We start from the raw sequence: 20674 nt of genomic DNA, 5'->3' as shown, positions 1-20674 counted from the left end.
CAATTAAAGAGAACATCTGAAGGGGGGTGTTGCGCAACAATACTTGTTAGAAGCTTCCCCAGGTGATGTTAATATGCTGTCAGGGTTGAGGACAACAGATCTAAGACCCCCCTCCCCCGTAAAAGTCACATCCCAACTGCAAAGTTGTTTTTTTTAAGTGCTGAAATATACGCACATTCTGAGGTTGTGGCTGTTTTCAATTTCTCAGACAGATTTCAACAATCTTTGAACATAATCTGGCAACAGCAGAGTCAGCAGAGATGTATCCTTTAGGGACGGGCTCCGCTTCAGGCAATTGAACGTCTGACTAATAATGGCTGAAAGATACAGGGATTCGTTTGTCTCAGAACAAGGGGTCTGGAAGTGGACCATTCAGAGATGGTGCATTGGCTCAGCAGCGCCAGGAGGCACCCAGGCTTTTTTATCTTTCTGCTCTATAGATAAGGCTGCCAGATTAACGACAACAACAAAAAGCCCAGCTGAATGTGAATTTCAGACAAATAACAAATTCTGTATAAATCTGTCCATGTAATCTTTGGAACATACTTACTGTAACAGTCTGACTCCATTTTTTGATGTTTGACTGATGACAGTTTTCAAGCCCCATCACTGCCCTTTCCCTTCTGCCCACACGTGAGTCAACTGTTAAAAAAGGCTGCTCCCTCCTTGGGTACCAGCTGAAGTTCAAACCACGCAAGCCCAGCCCCCCCCACCACAAAACCCCAAGGCAGTGGCCCCTCCCTGCCCTCTCAAGTTATTTTTGGATCTGCTAGGGAGCCTGCTCCCTGATGTCCCCCGAAACTCTCATTATGTGAGTTATAAACTTTTCATATTCTCTTGGTGCCTGTATTATGACATCAACAGACTCAACATCTGAACCAAATTTGGGATCGGGGGCTCATCCATTTCTGGGGGTGACCATGACAGAAGACGAGGCTACAACAGTCACACTAAAAAAAATTTGTTTTATCTGAGATTCAAATTTAACCGGGCATCCTGTTTTTTAACTGGCAACCCCATTCCTGGGCCTTCATCTTCGTGCCTTTTCCTCAGAGTCACGGATGGGCACTATACCTCCTCCAGTTCTCAAAGCCATGTTCCAAAAAGGAAGAGGCAAAAAGTTTTCCTTCTGGTGAGACTCAGGTTTTTTCTTCGGGAAGGGATGTTCTCTTCAGGTGCCTCTCACTGCATCTCATTACGTGGAATTTTCTCACGTGGGTATGCTTGCCACAAGAGAGCCAAGAAACTGAATATTTTAAACTTTCACAACAGGAAGAATAAAGGTTATAGCTGACTTTTGGAAGATAAACCCCCAACACCTGCAAGGAAGTACGTAACGGGTATAAGAGAATTGAAATACCTTCATTTACTCATGAGCCAATCTCCCTCTCTCTGAGTCCTGTTGCTCTGCGGGGGTGGGGGTGCAAACGTCTCTGGGAAGAAGGATATGGTCCAAAGACCTGCACCTTTGGCATCAGCTGGGAGCTTGTTAGAAAGAATCTGAGGCCCCACCTCAGACCCACTGAATCAGAACCTGCTCTTTTAACAAAGTCCCCAGGCAATTGCATGGACATTAAAGGCCTCAAAGAACACTGGTTGTCACATTTGACTGCCACTGGAATAACCCAAGGAGCTTTAAAAAAAAAAAAAAATACTGCCCTCGTGATTCTGATTTAATTGGTCTAGGGTGCAGCCTGGGCACTGGGAGTTTGAAAAGCTCCCCAGATGATTCTAATAAGCAGTGACGTTTGTAAACCACTGGCCTAGAACAGTGGCTGTCAACCCTGTGTGAGAATCACTTGGGGTGTTTTGTTATAAGACCAGCAAGGCCTGGGTCCCCCTCAAAGCAGCTAAATCAGACCCGGGAAAGGGGTGAAGAGCTGGGACCTGGGCAACAGTGTTTCTGGAAAGCTCTCAGATCACTGTAACATGTGGGGACCAGCCAGGAAGAGGAAGTGAAAGGCGCACATCCCCTAGCGCAGTGGTTTGTGGGAAGAGCAAGAGTGGTGGTAGAGGGGCTGCGGGAAGCAGGGAGGCAGGAGGGCCAGGTGGAGGGCACTGCCAAGGATGGGGGTGTTGCTGTGATTCGTCTTTCAGACTCCTGCAGGGGGCCACCTCACAGACGCCCCTGCCCAAGCCTGGGAAGCGGCGGTGGGGAGATGAACTCTGCCAATACAGCAGGACCCAGCGGTGGGGGTGGTCCCCCTGCGGAGTTATAGTTTCAACTTTCTGACTAGGCTCAGTCCCCATGTGGTATGGACAAGGCCCACGAGCTCCTGCATGGGCTCAGACAGGACTCAGGAAGCACCTGGACTGAGAGCCAGAAGCGCTATCATGGTGCCCATTATTCAAGGGCCAAGGTGACCTGCAACCTTTGCTGCTATAACCAAGCAGGACCCTGTGGAGCCTTCGGGGACAGACCCCTCCCCCAGATCCTCTGCTGTAGCTCCTGTCTGACCTACCCAGATAATAGTATCTCATGTATATTTCCTGAATTTTTCAGATGCTAAAAACCACCACCAAAGGGAATAAACTACTTGATGGTCATGGGCACGTGGCCCCAGACCTTCTGGTGCCTAAGGGTTGATGGTGTTGACCGCCCTGTTACCTCAACATCAACCAATCAGAGAATCGTGCACCAGCTGATCAGATACCTGTGACCCCCCACTCCCTTACCTGGCCTTTAAATATGCTTTGCTGAAACCCATAGAAGAATTCAGGGTTTTCTTGAGCATAAGTCACCCTCTCCTCCTTGCTTGGCCCTGCAATAAACTTCTCTCTGCTCCAAACTCAGGTGTTTTCATTTGTTTGGCCTCACGGTGCCTTGGGCACACAGATTTGCCTTCGGCAACACTACCACATGGGCGGCCCAGGTCGAGGGGCAAATGGAAACCATGGCAGAGCTAAGTGGGGAGGGGACCTATGGTGCCAGCAAGAGCTGGGGTGAGGTGGAGTCAGCCAGGAAGGGCTTCTGGGTCCTGACCAAGTCAGCAGAGGCCAGCCACCCACTTGGTCTGCAGATGCCAGCAGGGCAAGCGGCAAACAGGCTGATAAGAAATGTTGAGATTAGAGGTGCCAGGAGACACTGCTCTAATCCATTAGCCCTCCCATTCACGTCACCACCCTGAGGTCACCTTGCCAGAACTGATAGTCACGGTCCACGTCGGAAGGGCTGGACTCATCATGGGCGGTCAGCATCCATTCTGATTGGTCTGTGCCTGGGCCAAATCAGTTGTTACATATTTTGAATATCACCCCTGGATAAAGCCACTCTTCTCTCTTCTCTGCCCAGATGCTACCTTGGCAGAAACAGAGCGAGAGAAAGGCAAACCCACTTCACCCATGGAGGATATTTTCATTTTTGCATGAGTCTAAAGTTACAAGATTAAACTAAATTGAGTTTTCCCAGCACACCTCAGCAAGGAGGGGCACCCGAGGAAAATAGGATTGTTATGGACAAAATTAAGTAGCTGCAGGTTGCTTGGCAGTAGCGTGAGGTAATTTCCATCCTTGCTGTAGACATAAGGATAATCTACTTCCTCTATTAAATATTGATGTGTCTATATGGATTTATATTTCTTTGTAGATTTATCCAGGTATCTTTTTTTTCTGCTAATTTGATGTCAGTCCCTCACATAATGTGTTTTCCTCTATCTGTATAAATTAGGAAAGGGAGATATAAAAATTTATGTGTAGGTCAAATTGTCCTGGATAAAGTAAGGTCTCTGCCAAAAAGAAGGACAGATGGCCACCTGAGGTTATACACTACAACCAGGAGGAGAAACAGTCCCCCACTATGTGGAAAAGCAATGGATCAGCCCAGAATCCCGAGAGGAGAGCTACTTACCAGACTGGAACCCACCCCACCATCTCTGGAAAATGAAGCCTCTAGATAGTTCTACTACTTTTATTTCACCGAGTTATTCCATGAATATTTATTTAGCTTAACTCTTGTGTCAGGCCCTGTTCAAGGGACTGGGGATACAGCAGTGAACAAAACAGACAAAACAGGGAATGTCCCTGGTGGGAAGGGGGTTTATCATTTTGAAAAGGGTAATTTGAGAAAGTCTCACAGGGAGGGTGACAATTGAGCAACAACCTGGAGGAGATGAAGAAGCAAGCCATGTATGGATATCCAGGAAAAGGGCTCCTGGTAAAAGGAACAGCAGGTGCAAAGGCCCTGAGGTGAGGTGCCTAGGATATGCGAGGGGAGCATGGGCAAATGGCAGAGAAGCAGGCGATGAGGTCAGCGAGTGTATGGGTACAAGTGACAGAGAGAAAGAGAACATGATGCTTCAACCTGAGCTGATTCTTCACCTGCACTTTCAACTTTCCCAGGCAGTTTAACATAAAGGAAGTCATGAAACCCACCAATTGTGGCATGAAAGGAAGTCACCTGCAAAGGACTTCCAGCTTTCTCTTGATAGCCTCATATATTGCTAAGGCTGTCTAATCGGAGAAAGCTTACCTCAGATCACTTCAAAATATTAAAGTGCTGGAGATAACTGCCCAACTGGCACTTAATACTAATGAAATCTCCCAATTTACCAAGCGTATTTGAGCTAATCTGCATTAAAAATATGGATCATAGCTGAACAGCTCCAATTCGTTACTCATGAAGATGGTGGACTGTGCATTAAGTGCCCAGAAAGCAAGAGAGTAACTGGGAAGAGAAGAATGGTGGACATTTGTTGATTGTCATTCCAGCATGCACTACTCACTCCTCCCCAGCCCTCCCCAGAGCTCTCAATTCCTATTTCCAAGTGGTTGCAGGTAAATGGATTCCATCCTGGCTCTTATGGGAACATGTAAGTATGAGAGTAACAGGGCTCTGGTGGAAATGCTGAGATGAAGATGCTTCTGCCCTTTGGATGGTATGGTGTGTCAAAGTGAAGCATGTAAGAAATTAACCAAGAAAAATCTCAATTAAATAGAGTCAAGAGACCAGAAGGGGGAGCTCTCATGCCCTGTGATGATATCAGAGTCTAACAGGAAAAAGAAAAGACTCCTCTTCTTTCCTAGCAAGGACTCAGCCAATAAAAGCCACAGACTGTTTCTTTACTGTGGCCCTTGCAACTTCTTTTTCCTCTCTATAAAAGTGTTCTCCTCCTATTTATTTCAGGTCAACAGGTATGTGGTTACAGCAGCCACTTTTCATCTGGAAAAGGTACAGTCCGCACCCCCAGACTTCACAGTCATAAGGTCCAGTAATACCCCATCCCACCTCAGTGCTACTGATGTTGTGGGCTGGATGGTTCTCTGTTGTGGAGGGACGTGCTGAGCACTGTAGGACGTTTAGCAGCATCCTGGTCTCTGCCCACTAGAAGCCAGTAGCATCTCCTACCAGTAGTGACGGTCACAAATGCCAGCCTGAATTGGGTTTAGGGTTTTTGGATAGTTTTTTTGTTGTTGCTCTGGGGGTTTTTTGTTTGTTTTGTGTTTGCGTTTTGTTGTTGTTGTTGTTTTGCCTTCTGGTTTTGGAAGTGAAATGGAGCCTCAGAGAGATTTGATTTATCCACTTTCTCTCCCTCCAACTGGCCAGGTGTGGAAGCTCCAGAGGAGAAGAGAGACAGAAATGCCCATCTGGAGCTGGACTCCACACAGGTTCAAGGGGCCGCTGGTATCCAGCCTCCCTGCTGCCAAACACAGGGGCAACTGAGACTCCACTCCCAGAGGGCACAGGCAGCCCAGAACTGAGGAGTGGCCCTGACAACGTGTGCAGAGTAGGGAGGGAGACGGCTCTGAGGATAGAAATGCACGTCAGCGAATCAGCCCACAGCACTGGCCCAAAGGACATCTCATAGGGCTTCTTTTAAGGCAATGATGAGCATGTGATCCGTGTGGCCCAGCACAGACAGACCTTTCCAAATTCAGAAACTCTGTTCAGTACAGGGGTTCTTAACTGTTTTATGCCATGAATCACTTTGTCAGTCTAGTGATGCCTTTGTACCCCTTCTTGGCATAATGTTTTTAAGTGCATAAATAAAAATACATACAACTAATAAGGTAACCAATTATATTCAGAGAAACTTATTGAAATATTTTTAAATGCATGTGCACCTTAGTAACATGTCTTTTTTATTGAGTTAAGTGACAAGGTCTAGTGGCAGTACTAAAAGCTGTGAGACTTTGACGTAGTGATGAATGCAAATTCTTTCTCATGAAAAACTGAAACAACTCCCATGTGATATGAAAAGAGCAGTTTTTCACAGACCAAGTCACAGACATTGCTATTATAAGGTACTGTTTTTGGGGGGGAGGGGTTGTTCGTTCTGGGGAGCGCTGCCTACATCTAGAATTACAGGAAACGCTAAATTTTAGTGAAAGTTTAGTAAAAACAAAGATGTGATTCCTTTTTTTTCCTTTCAAGTTCATGGATCTCTTTAATCTCAGATCAAGATCCTTTTGTAACTGGATCAGTGGTTCTCAACCAAGGGTGATCTTGCCCCCCAGAGAATATTTGGCCATGTTCTAGAGACATTTTTGGTTGTTACCACTGGGGGAGTGGGGTGTGCTCCTGGCATCTAGCGAGGAGAGGCCAAGGATGTGGCTAAATATCCTATGATGTGCAGCACATCCTTCTACAATAAAGAATTATCCAGCCCTAAATGCCAATAGCACTGGGACTGAGAAGCCTTGAACTAGAGGAAGAAACTTTGTAAAAACTAGAGTCTGCATAAAGAAGATATTGTAAAGGGAGCTGGGGAGTCTGCCCCTTGCCCAAACCACGTACCCAGTCCTCAGGACGCCTGAAAAGAATATCAACCCCATCCTCACCCTAAGTGTCACTGTGTTTGGAAGATGCTTCCGAGGGAACACAATTTGGGGCAGACACAAGGAAAGAGAGGAGGAAAACACTGGCAAGGGAGCAGGGTGAGTTAATAAAAGAAAAGCAACCAACTGGTAAAAAGGCCTTGGCTGGTTTTCCATAGGAACTTCATCCAGAAACAATGGAGTGTGTCCTTTGTGAAATGTTGCTGAGGATGTGAGGCAACTGGAAGGCCCTTACCCTGCTGCCAGTTGTGTCATTGGTTACATTCACTTAGAGACACTGTTTGGCACTAGATACAAAAGATAAACATACGCATATGTTTTGGCTCTGAATTCCACCCCTAGGCATATACCAAAATACATACAAATTTTTACCAAAAGACATGGAGAACAATATTTACAGCAGCATTTATCTTAACAGCCCAAAACTGGAAACACCTCAAACGTCCATTAAGAGTAGAAATGCAAATCGAAACTACAGTAAGGTACCAACTCACAGGGGTTAGAGTGGCCATCATTTATAAGTTTACAAATAACAAATGCTGGAGAAGGTGTGAAGAAAAGGGAACCCTCCTACACTGTTGGTGGGAATGTAAATTGATGCAGCCACTATGGAGGACAGTATGGAGATTCCTTTAAAAACTAAAAATAGACTTACCATATAATCTAGCCATCCCACTCCTGGACGTATATCTGGAGAAAATTCTAATTAACACCCCAATGTTCATAGTACTATTTACAATAGCCAAGACATGGAAGCAACATAAATGTCATTGACAGATGAATGGATTAAGAAGATATGGTATATATACAATGAAATACTATTTAGCCACAAAAAAAGAATGAGATACTGCCATTTGCAGCAATATGGATGAACCTAGAGATTATCATGCTGAGTAACGTAAGTCATAAAGGGGAAGACAAACATATGATATCACTTATATGTGGAATCTAAAATATGATACAAATGTTATTTACAAAACAGAAACAGACTCAGACAGAAAACAAATATATGGTTACTGGGGGGCAGGAGGGTGGGGGAAGGATAAATTAGGAGTTGGGGATTAGTAGACACAAACTACTATATATAAAATAAACAACAAGGTCCTACTGTATAGCACAGGGAATTATATTCAATATTCTATAATAAACCATAATGGAAAAGAATATAAAAAAGAATGTATATATATGTATAGATAACTGAATCACTTTGCTGTACACCAGAAACTAACACAACATATTAAATCAACAATATTTCAATGTTTTAAGGAAGAGTAAAATAGATAAATAATTTGTGGTATAAATACATGGTAGAAGACTATACAGGGATGAGAATGAATGAAATACAACTATGTACACCATGGATGGATCAAACAAACACCCTAAGTGAAAGAAGCCAGGCACAGGAGAGCATACACCATAGGATTCCATTTAGAAAGTTCAAAAATAGTGCATACTAATTCATGGTGTTGGAAATCAGGATACTGATTACTATTGGTTTAATGACTTAAATAGAAAATGAGAATTTTGAAGTTCTAGATTTCAAAATTCTGAAATTCTAGAATGTATAATATCTTGATATAAATACTCCTTACACAGATGTATCCCCTTTGTGAAAATTAAGCTATATACATATGATTTGTGTACTTTTATTTACAGTGAGCAGAGGTTAACAGCAAGCCTGTACTCTTTTTCTCCTAGATCTAGACCTGCCTGGGAGGATTTTAGGTTTGCCTTCTTCCAGCACCAGTCCCCTTGATATGTCCCAAATTAAGACGAATTTGGAGTGTTGGGTGCCAGGGCCAGACATGTGTTTCATACACTGTGAAATCTCTGATCTGTGAGACAGCACATGGGCTGGGAGACTATAAACCGTAGACCCACATGATGAGTGAGAAACACAGGGAGAAGCTTCTTTGCATCATGATGAACCCCACATCCCATAGCCTCACCACCAGCAAACATCTGCACTCTCTAGGCAGGAGAAGAGGGAGCCAAGCATCTATGCATACAGAGAACTGGGAGACTTCTGTTGAGACTGAGGGCTGTGCATGATCTTTCCTGTTCTGAGTCCTTCTAAAAGCCTAAACAAACTTAGTGCTGGATCAAATGCTACTGTGTCTTGTGAGTTTGATTGCCAAACACATTACTTATGCAATAGTGGGACTGTGTATTACACATCAATAAAAAGTTTACTAAAGAAAAGAATTCCTTTGTCTATTCTGGCCAAACTGTTATTCACACCGATCACATGTTCTGCTTGGTCTCCAAATTCCTTCCATTTTCCTGAGCTTCCCCTCTCTCCTTTGACCTCCTGTCTTCTTTTTAGGACTCTCACCCACAACCAACCCCTAAACTTCCTGTTCATTACTTATGCAGAGCTGATTAACTATTGCACTACCTCACCCCAAACTAGTACCACTACCCGCAGAGAGCTCACATCAATAACTAACATGAAGATTGGTTGGAAAACATAGTTCCCTTCCAGGAGAAGTTGTATGACTACTTCGCAAAGAAATTTTTTTTTTCTTTTGCTGGACAGAGAATGCTGAATCTCTGTCTGAAGACATTCCACATTCACACATTATTTGGAGTCTCAGTTAGCTATGTGACAACCAGGCATTCCTCTCCTAATTGGGTATCTCAAAATTTCCTGAATTGTTAAAATAAAAGGAATAGAACTTCCTTGCCACCAACAATATATACTCTTAGAAGTGCCAGCTGCTGCAACGTGATGCCCCAGGAATAACTCTTTGCTCTGTACTGGCTCTGTACTCCATCCCTAGAGGGATGGAGGATGCTCCATAGTCAGTCCTATCTTTTCAGTATTTGGGTTTGGGGCTTTTTTGGGGGGGGTGGCGGGGGGAGTGAGGACGTCTAAGGATAGATACCTGCTCGCATATATTGGTAAGACTTAATTTCCTATGTCATAACATTAACCTCCTCTCCCTCAGCTTTTGCTGATAAATCGTCTCATGCCTTCCTGAGCTAGACATTCACACATCCTCCTTGAGCCAGCATCTCAGTAGTAGGAGCCCTGTCTCACCTCCCCACAGCAGGATCATAAGGGAAATGGGGTGTGATAGTTTCAGAAACAGCACAGTAACTCATACAGATACTTCTGAGAGCACCACTTACATTATCAAGGTTGATAATTCTTGTGCCTGCTGCACGTTAGTTCAATGCACATTGACTGAGGACCACTGATGTTCTAACATACCACTCCTGGAGTGGGCAAATGTGATTTAAAAGTCACAACTGTGGACAGCCAGCAACTTATAATCTCACGAAACTCATAAAGCACATTCCCCCAGAACCACGGTGCCAGGTGGGACAGCACACGAATAAGAGGCTCCTGTCGTTAACCCTCACGGTAATGACTAGTGCCTTCTGTCGCACCCTTCTCCCTGTGTACTTCTGAAGCACTCAGGACAGCAAAGATCAATTTCCAATCATTCCCACATATGGTGCACGAGAAGTTAAGATTTAATTCTGATGACTGGTTATTTCATCTTGAATCCAAAACCCTGGACTTCAAAAATAATGGAACTTCATGTAACATGTGGGTTTCTTGTTTTTGTCTCCTCTTGCTCTCGTGGGAAAAACAAGTCATCCTCTAGAAGGGTACTAGAGGCACTTTCTATGACAAAATGAGACTTCTTAAATGGTCCAACTTCACACGTACAAAGTGTGAAATCTCAGAACTAAGATTCCAGTTCTGAATTGTTGCAGACAATGGACATCGCTGGAAATAGAAATGTCACCAGGACCCACTCAAAGAACTCTCTCCTATAACCATGCTCAATCCTGGAACACAGGAGACTGTCCCCCAGATAATCAGAAATGTGCAAAAACAATCTGTTAAATAACACAGGGAAGGTTGTGGGGGAGTTCCAGAAGGCTCACATTCACGTGGTTTGCAAAGGTGCATTTTTCATGAAGCTCCGTACAGCTCAAAAGCATGACATTCTGCAGGGGCTGCTCCTTCATTCCAGGAGTTGGAAGACTTTATTTTCATCTTCTGTGCATGGGCCATCAAAGGAAAGAATGTCACTCTTCTTCAGGAAAGAAATGTCCTCAGACCCTTCCTCAGTAAAGGATGAGGTTTTCACGTGCCCTCAGGGGGCCTCGGGGCTGTTCTCACGAAGAGTAGCCAGTTTGAAGGCTGCTATGGAGTATTTTTCCTTCCTTCAGACGCAAAGAATATTACAGAAAAATCAGAGCTTCGAAGTCTCTGTCAAATACGCATGTAGAAAAATTGTCAGAATATGCTTAAACTTTAAAAAGTTTGAAAAGTCTATGATCTTTGCGCTGTTTCTGAGAGTCAGTGCGTCTAAAGGAAAACATTCACCATTAGCCAGCCACACACAGGGTTTCCCTGTGTGACAATCTTGCCCGACGACGCCCTGGGTCGGCATTCCGTCCAGGTCACCAGGTTTCCGCGATCTCTGTGAGCACCCGCAGCAGCTCAGCAAACGTCGGGCGGCCTGCAGGTTTCTGGAAAAGGGAAGCGGAGGCGGTCAGCTCAGCTTAAGACTCACTCGGACAACAGCCCTGGAACTTGCTGGCAGAGACCTGGATCTGGGCTGCTTCACCACGATCAGAAGACAAAGATATCCTGGCTGACACACAGGGCACGAATGGCAGGTGAGCGAGGCACAAGTGTGAAAATACAAGGGTGGAAAGCCCTCCAGAAATCAAATGACGGGAGCTGCAAACACCAGCCACGTGTGGCCGTTTCAATTAGTTTAAAATTCAATTAATTAATTCAGTTAATTAAAATTCAGTTCTCAGTCACACTAGCCACTTTTTAATTCTTCAAAAGCCAGCTGCAGCTACCGTATTGGACAGTGCAGACACAGCACATTTCCAACATCACAGGAAGTTCCACTGGACAGTGCTGCCCTAGAGATCTGTTTGGATGACTTGATAGGCACGGGGTAAAGGAAGAGCTGGGAGAGAGGGGCAGCTGGGGTACCAAGCTCCCAAGCTCAGCCCCAGTTACTCACTATACCTGACCACCTGGGGAAAGAAGGATTTTAGTCAGAAAAGCAAAAGGCATGTTTTCACGAGGGACTTTGCAGGTCTTGGAGCACAGGCGGTGCTGTCTTAAGGCTCAGTTAACAAAAATCTCAGACCATGAAGCCAAGGATTGGAGCATCTTTCCTCTTTCAACATGGGATGTGGTTTGACTCTGGCCCCATGAGGAAGCTCCGTGTTATTTTTGGAATCCCTGGGAAATAGAATCACTCATAGTAGCCACATTCTCACAGGGGTCACTGGCAGCAGGGTTAGCGGGGAGACACCACCCTCAGTGGCTTGTAAACATAAGGCATCAGTAAAAAAGACAGAGCAGATGGATGTGGGAGCACACGTGAGAGTCCTCCTTGAGACTCCAGAAATAAATTGTGGAGCTTTTTGCTGGTGCTGAGGTTGTGCAGATAACAGAGCCTGTAACAGGTGTATCAACGCTAATGTAATCATGTTTGAACCTAGAGGTGCCTCGTTTACTTGGTCCTCTTGTCAGCATCTCTTTTACCCCCTTCTCTGTCTCCTCTCCACAGATACGTAAAATCCCAACAAGCATACTGTATGCACATATACAAGCATGTAGCTTAATATGCAATATATATTCCGGAGCTGTTTACATTGTTACTGCAAAGATGCTCGTAAGACATCTGTTTGCTACTAACAGCTTACTTTAACATTTTTTATGTCTTTCAAGATTCCTTGCAGAGCAGTTAATCATGTATAAAGTATTTTCATACACCAGGGAATCTTCATAAAATTAATATTTCTCTGGAATGGGAACAACCATATTGCTCTTGAAATATTGAATTTTCTCCTGTTTGTGAATTGGGAGTCAAGTAATTTCTTTTTCAGCCAAGAGGAAACCCCTCATCCAGCTGTAATTTTTCTGGGCTGAAACTGTCAGCTGGAAAGAGAGAGGAGCTGTCAAAATCACAGAGGGGTCTGCCTTGAAGGGGAGGGGTGTGTTGAGTCGGTGCCCAGAAAAGACGGAGGTGGGATATCAACTCCTCTGGCTTTATTTTTAAGCTTGGCATTTCAAGAAAAAGAGAAACTGGGCTCCCGAGAGAGAATTTTTCTGAGTAGAAGTTCCGGGCGCACATTCTGCCTTCATTTCTATTCTGTTTTAATCTCTCTATAGGAAGTCTTGAGTGTCACAGGAGAGATGAAATCCATTACTTTCAGCCTTGGAAAAAACAAGATGAATCAAAAGGACGTAAATAAAAACACCATCCTTCGCTTTCAGTGTGGAAGCGTAACAAGCCTGACTCTGCCCTTAAGTCCTTAAATGGACTTTCCTTTTTCCACCAGCAGTCCTTAAAAGGAATAATATATCTCATCACTGAGGCTTCAGTAACATCGAGAGTTTCTGGGGCTCCAACCTCAGAAAGATAAGACTTGGAACATGCACTGAATTCCTCAAATGAAAGGCCATTGTCAGAAACAAAATGGATTAATGGTTTCGCAAGGGGAGTACTTCCGGCTCTCCGGGATCATTCCTGAGAAACAGAGACCTTGTCCTGCCATGACAGAGTCCTGGAGTAATGCTGGCGATAATCAGGTCTGCCCTCAGATGCTGAGACCGCCAACCTTTGCAGGAAAGTAAGGGACACTCACCTCATGCCAGCAGCTGTACATGACTTCATACAGGGACATGGGTGCCAGGTGAGGGCGGTACAGCCTGAAGCCTTTAGAAATAGCTTCTACCACTTGCAAATTTGACTTATTTTCAAAAGGCATTTTTCCTTCTGTAAAAACTTCCCACATCAAAACTCCTGCAAATAAGTGCATGAAAACAAGAGGTTAGAGAACAATGTTTACGGGGAACTTAAAGAGCTGTTTCAAATTCCAAGGCATTCTCTTCCTCCTCCAGCCTTGAGTTACAATCATCCAGAGTGATGGGAAGCAGCCCCTGTCCATCTTCGTTTTTGAAGACACCTATAAACTGAATATATTCCTAGTGAAGTCCAGGCCCTTCCTTTTCCATTGGTCTCGACTGCCTCCTTATTGGAAGAAAATGCCGGCCGCATCTTCATTTCTAAGTACTGCTCATGCCTCCACACCCTGAAATCAATGGAGCTTCCTGCCATTCCATAGAAAATGACAGAATTGCATGATCCTCTGTTGCCGGCAAGAGTTTACCAACCAACAGAAGGTATGTGTTCCCCTCTTCCTACCAAAAGACAGACTGCTGGATAGAACCCCCAGAAAATCTGTCAGGGGCTCTGTATATAAATAGGTATTCAAAAGTCATTGATTGATTGATTGATTGATTGATGGTTGAAACTCCTTCAAGGCTCCCAATTTGAGTTTATTTAATTACCCACTTATGCTACAAATTGATCAGAGGCCAGGCACAGGCTAGAGCCAGAGGATTCTTAAGCCTGAAAGCAGTCCATGTGCTCGAGAAGCTCACTGTCCAGTGGGGAAGGAAGACAAGTGGTCAGGTAAAACTCAGGGAGTTCTCGTTGTTCTGCAGCCACCTGGTGAGGTGCTCGTGTTCTATCCATCGGTCTCACAATGTAGCTGCTCTCTAGTACAGCTTACAATGTCACCTGCCAAGACTACCACATGTCACTAGAAAGCTAATAAGATCAGTGGTACAAGCCTAACCTCACTGTGGACAATAAAATTCATCCCCTTTGAGGGTACAGATGTCTCTCCAAACCCAAGATGCCACCCAGGAAGTTCTGGATGAAAGAAAATAGATTACTGTTCATTTATTGCCATTTTGTGAAAGTCAACTCAAAGAACAAACTCCACTGGACATGGGTCCACGGTGTCTCCTTCTCAATGAGGAACACTACCCAATATAAATAGCAACTGATAGATCCCAAGGAGGCCTATGTCTAATTTCACAAAATATAAAGGTAATGATGTAAATGAGATAGCATTGCTCGTAGTTAGACAATGAAGTTTATTAATCACACTCAAAATTCAATGATACCATAAGATCAGTTCTCCTTGCAAGTCTCTGTCGTGTGGAAAAGTTGGCTGAGTTTGTTTTCTAGATCAGTAGATTCTGCTATGGTTTTGCAACAAGTGCTCAATGGGAAGGGAAAAGATCCAAAAGGCAGACTTATGTAAGAATGCGTATGACACAAATTTTATTTACAAACCAAAAATAGACTCACAGACAGCAAACTATGATTACCAAAGGGGAAAGGGCGGTGGGGGGAGATAAATTGGGAGTTTGGGATTAACAGATACACATCACTATATATAAAATAGATACACAACAAGGATCTACTATATAGTACAGGGAACTATACTCATTTTCTTGCAATAACATATAATGGTAAAGAATCTCAAAATATATGTATGTATGTATGTGTATATATAACTGAATTGCTTTGCTGTACACCTGAAACTAACACTGTAAATCAACTACACTTCAATAAAAAATAAAATGAAAAGCGAAAAAAAAAAAAGAAAGAGTATGACACCAGCTGCCAAAGACACCTTGATGTGTTCAGAATACCTAAGACAGAAACACAGTCATAGGAAGACTTTCAGCAACATTATATTAAGAAATCAAAGTTAAAAGAGATTGGCCTTGCCACTTGCAGCAACATGGATGTCCCTGGAGAATGTCATTCTAAGTGAAGTAAGCCAGAAAGAGAAAGAAAAATACCACATGAGATCATTCATATGCGGAAACTTAAAAAAAATAAATAAATGCAAACCAGAAACAGATTCATAGACATAGAATACAAACGTGTGGTTGCCAAGGGGGCCGGGGGTGGGAAGGGACAGACTGGGATTTCAAAATGTAGAATAGATAAACAAGATTATACTGTATAGCACCGGGAAATATATACAAGATCTGAAGAGAAAACATCTCAAGAGAAAAAAATGTGACAATGAATATACTTATGTTCATATATAACTGAGAAATTGTGCTCTACACTGGAGTTTGACACAACATTGTAAAATGACTATAACTCAATGAAAAAAAAGTTTAACAAAAAAGAGATTGGCCTATATTATTAAACAAAGCTCCAAAAAATGAACATCAAATTCACTCACCAAATGACCAGACGTCAGATTTGCTGCTATACTTGTTGAAATGGAAAACTTCAGGAGGGGACCACTTGATTGGGAACTTGGCTCCAGAAGAACTGATATATTCATCATCCAAAACGTACCTAGGGCAGTCAGATTTCAAAGCACATTGTGTTCATTACCTCTGTTTCCTTCAAATCCTTTTAGTTAACTCTGATTTCTAAAATACAAACTGTTTTACCCCAGGAAGGTTCTGTATATCTTCTCTTTTTGCTATCAAAGTGGAAGAGAATCCCTTATGGAATTTCCTCCTTAAACCAAGCCTCAATTGTGTTTATCTCATTTGGATCTCAAAATACCTTAGCAATTCTTCAGTCTAAAACACATCCCACTGATCAGTTATGAGAAATTCTAAATTCTGCAAAGAACAACCAAGGTTATTTTTTAAAAGATAAATATTTGTGGAAGAATAAATTCAAAATTGAATGCTTTATTTTCTTTCTTTATACATATATTTTTGGTAGGGCAGAGAAGGGGAAAATAAAAGTATTTGAACATAATATATCTGATGCGTAAAATCTCTTGTGCATTTGAATGGCCCTAAACGGAAAGTAATCAGGAACAGCTATCAAGTTCTTTAAAATGTAACGACAAAAAAGGTAATAAACCCTCTCTCTTTTTTGAGAATTGCATGCAAGAACATCCAAGTGTGGGAATCTGAAAAGAAAGGATAGCTAACCTGTGCCATGCAGCCCCTTGCATGTGCAATACAGTATTTTTGAAATATGTATTAATGCTTCCCCACACACCTGCTTTTTTCCCCACGTACCTTACCTCACCCCATCTTTAAGCCCTTTATTGAGCCCGAGGTCATTCTACCAGGGGAAAGAATGAATAACAGAAATCAAAAGGAAAAGAGCCACATTTATTATAGCTTTTGAGTTTCAAAAGTCTAGACTTTCTAGAGAAGGAGAAGGACTGTGTTATTAACAAAATATTTGGTAAAATGGCTCATGAATATGAGTGATATCTCACTATCACCACCACCATCCATTCTGCTAGAAAAATATCCCGTATAAGACATGACATAGTTTTATTCATAATGACCTGAAAGTAGATCAGAATAGCTTAGAGGACCCAGCTAAAACCGGTGCACGTCTTAAAGTTCAAAGTGGGTCAGCAGACCATCCAATCACATCAACACTTCCCTCCAAGGAAACAGAGCAAAGCCAATAACGTCTTCAGTTTGTCCACAGACAAATGTAAGAGTCCCTTTTATACGTAAACAGACAAAAAAGAGCAGCATGTACCTTGTCATTCCAAAGTCTGAAATTTTTACTATGCTTGTAGAACTGACCAAGCAGTTCCTCGCCGCCTATAGACAGAAGAAAAGAATCCCGGTTTGAATACAAGGGTTTTTTCCAAGCATTTCTCTTCTCCTTTTCCTCACCCGACTTGGGCCCCAGCACTACTTCTCTGTGTGAGCAGACACGTTATTTTTACGGTGATGCCTGTCAATCCTGTCTACGTATGATTCACCACGTCTGCCCTCATGTTGTTACGGAGTTCGGTAAGTGGGGGGACCGGGCAGGATAGGCGGAGGAGAGGGACGATGGCTGGGAAGATGGCAGTATCCCTGCCTCCAGCATAAAGGGGCTTCACTTCCTCTAAGTGAGAGCCAGCAAGAAACCGGTTGGGACCCGACAGCCACAACTGCACAGTAGCAAAAAGAACCTAACCAGACATGACCCAGTGCTCATGGTAATGTAATTAGCACTGTGGTTTAGCACCCCCATGGGTTTTTCTGTCTACACCACAGGGAAGGCCATGCGCAAAGGGACCAAACATGTAAGCACTCCAGGGGCAAGAGCCATCAATCCATCAAAAGACCACCTCTGAGTGGGGGTGTAAGAGAAAGGGTGGACAAGGATCATCCCTTTTCCTCGCTCGGATCAGCCCACCTCCCATTCTTGGACGTGTACACTTTCCCTTTTCTAAATAAATCCTCTAAAATCTTTTACTACACAACGTACCATCTCCCGTTTGTAATCCTATCTTTTGGGTATGACAAGAACTGGGGTCTTCTTCTTTTTTCTTTTGGGGTACCAGTGTGATGGATTTTAATGATTCTTCAAAGAAATTTAAAAAATGAACAGAAATTTTTTAAATGTGTAATCTTTCTCAAGAAGTATCTTTGGTACATATCAGGATTAACTCAATCTAAGAGATAAACTATGAATGTTGGTAAAAAAAAATGTGTATTTTTAAATTTATCTTCATAAATAAAAAGAGGAAAGTCCAATATGCATGAGGAATAAGGGACAGTCAGTATATATCTTTGGGATTTATAATTGCTAATAAAAACTAAGAAACTGTATTTTAAAACTTACATTACATTAAATATAACCATTTACAGTGATACTTTATCATTTCCGTGATGAACTAAATATAGTGTGAACTGAATAAAATGTAGAGACAATTAATTTGATACAAAAACAATCCATTTTCAGTCAGCCTAGTCAAGAAAATCATTGATTTGGTTATTTAGCCTCATGTAGGTTAATGATTTGACAGAATTTTTTCCTTTTCAGCTAGTCTGTAGTTCAGTCAGTCCAAAAAGAAGCAGAAAACCTGAAGTGGAGAGCCAGAAGGAGCCAGTTTGGAAGATGTTGACAAATGCCTGCAGTGATCTCAAAGCCAAACCACAAGGCAAGCCCTCGACAGGAAAAACTCCTCTTAAGCAGATATATTTTAAGTGGCACGTAGGTGGAGAAAATAGAACACAAAAGAAAGCGATCAAGGAAGAAACCAAGACTAGGAAGGTCTGCAGAAGCCACCCAGAGCAAACAGAATGACCAGACCTGTCACCCAACTAAATTTTGAATTCTAATCCTTATCAGGAAGGGCAAACCTACAGAGACTTAGGAAAGTGAGTGAGATGGAGCTGACACCATAGCCACCCACCCAAAAGCGCGCTCAGTGGCTACCGTGTGCTGGCCCCTGGGGAAGGAGCCGAGCGGCGTCAAACAACGGCCGAGCTGTGTCAGCATGGCTGAGCTTTTCCATGTGCCAGGCGCTGCTTTAACTGCTGACACGTATTAATTCACGTAACCCTCCCAACAAGCCCATAGGCAGGAAGTGCTGAAATTAATACCACTTTACTAGCGAACCAGCTTGCCCAAGGTCACACAGCTGGTAAGAAACAGAGGGGAGATTTTAACAAGCTCTGGAGCAGGGTTCTCAATCTTGACTGCACAGGGGAGTCACCAGGGACATTTTCAAAAAAAATGCTGATGGCCAGATTCGACCCCCAGAGATGGGGATTTCGCTGGTCTGGGCTATGGGCTGGGTACTGCGATGTTCTAAAAAGCTCCCAGGTGATTCTAACGCACAGCTAAGTTTGAGAACCACTGGTCTGCAACTTGTGTTCTCATCACACTGCACTGCAGAAGTCTAGGCCTTGATGTCAAGTTGTTTACAGAGCCTAGTATCTGTATAAACAATGTAAACAACTATTACCGGAAGTAGTAAATAATAAATGCCATGAGAACTCTAAGTCGTGCGTAGGACAAGCAGTGGTGTGCTGGGACCAGTGAACGTATGCCTCCTTTCTCTCCCCAGCATAGCCTAGCCTGAACGATGGATTATATGGTCCCGTGGTCATGGCTGATGGAAGTACAGGACCACCGCTGGGTGACAGTGTCAGGGACTTCTCATACATTTGCAAATTCTCATTGGGTTTACTTTGGGGACTTAGAAATGAGACATGGAAGGACACAAAAGGAACAGTATGAATATCATGAATAAACATGGAGCAGGTAGAAAATGTTTGTCAAGGCTCTTCACCATTGTACTTCAGTGCCTCGCAGAGTGCCTGGCATACTCTGGGCACTCAGACATCCTTGATTATTGGTTGAAAGAAAGACAGGTAGAAGGAAGAGAAGGAAGAAGAGAGGGAGGGAGAGGAAGGAAAGGTAAATTAGTTTTAGTTGGTAGATTAGCGGTGATTAATTAGTTCAAGGCTTATTTAGGGTAACACTTTCCTTGGCTACAGCATCAATGGGCAATTAAAAATAAAGTGACATTTCCCAACAAATTACATGAATAGGAAAATCTTTAAAATTAAGCCAAGGGGTGGGGAGGGTATATAGCTCAGTGGTAGAGCACGTGCTTAGCATGCATGAGATCCTGGGTTCAATTCCCAGTACCTTCACTAAAAAAAAAAGGAGATAAACCTAATTACCTCCTCCTCCACCCCCCAAAAAAAGCTTAAAAAAATTTTTTAAAAACTAAGCCAAGGGATGCATTATTTAAAGTTTTGGAAGACTTCAACTGTCATGTCCTTCTGAAAATAAGTACAATACGTAAAATAATCAGTGACCTTGCACCATACTTACTAAATCCCTGTGAATAAAGCAGTTTCTCTCCAGATACTCCATCCCTTCACAGATATCTTGGCACATACTCAGCAGCATCTCCTTCCTAAGCTTTCCTTTTCTCTCTCTGAGATAGTCAAGCAGGCAGCCATTTTCCATAAACTCTGTCACAATATACAGGGGCTTCCGCTGTATACATACTCCATAAAGCTGAACAAGCCGTGAATGAGATAATTTCCTGTTTAAGAAAAACACAGACCCATGAGCAGAGTCGTTTTTGCATTTCAAAGTGTTTGGACTCAACTGGTGATATTTTCCATCCCCACATAACGTTCATCATTGAGCTGTGATAAAAAATAGCCCATCCACAGAGAAAGGAGCACAGTTTCCTTTCCACTTTACACCCTGAGAAGGTGGGGTCAAGAGTGTACACGGCGCTTCCTAAGTCATTGTAGATATTAGAGCAGTGCATGCCCCATACTCTGTTTTGCTCT

At 43.1% G+C, this 20674-nt stretch overlaps 2 protein-coding genes across 6 annotated transcripts in view; both read right to left on the bottom strand.

Annotated features, from left to right (window-relative positions):
- Positions 1–3757, bottom strand: part of CNGA1 (cyclic nucleotide gated channel subunit alpha 1) — a 77941-nt gene extending 74184 nt beyond the window's left edge. Inside the window, exon 1 of the mRNA XM_010992863.3 lies at positions 1361–3757. The gene's annotated coding sequence lies outside the window, so the exon portion shown is untranslated. The remainder of the gene's footprint in view (positions 1–1360) is intronic.
- A 6477-nt stretch (positions 3758–10234) lies between these two features.
- The window catches only part of TXK (TXK tyrosine kinase), a 59029-nt gene continuing 48589 nt past the window's right edge, over positions 10235–20674 (bottom strand). For all 5 annotated transcript variants that reach the window (XM_064486863.1, XM_064486849.1, XM_010992861.3 and 2 more), the window contains 5 exons: positions 20202–20418; positions 17115–17179; positions 15829–15947; positions 13417–13574; positions 10235–11268 (listed from right to left, as the gene is read on the bottom strand). In XM_064486863.1, the coding sequence (XP_064342933.1) occupies positions 11200–11268; positions 13417–13574; positions 15829–15947; positions 17115–17179; positions 20202–20418 (628 nt within the window). In that variant the 3' untranslated portion in view covers positions 10235–11199. The remainder of the gene's footprint in view (positions 11269–13416; positions 13575–15828; positions 15948–17114; positions 17180–20201; positions 20419–20674) is intronic.

Source organism: Camelus dromedarius, chromosome 1 (assembly GCF_036321535.1).
Source record: "Camelus dromedarius isolate mCamDro1 chromosome 1, mCamDro1.pat, whole genome shotgun sequence".
NCBI lineage: Eukaryota > Metazoa > Chordata > Mammalia > Artiodactyla > Camelidae > Camelus > Camelus dromedarius.
The sequence above is the reverse complement of the archived record's forward strand: the minus strand, read 5'-3'. Positions and strand labels throughout refer to the sequence as shown.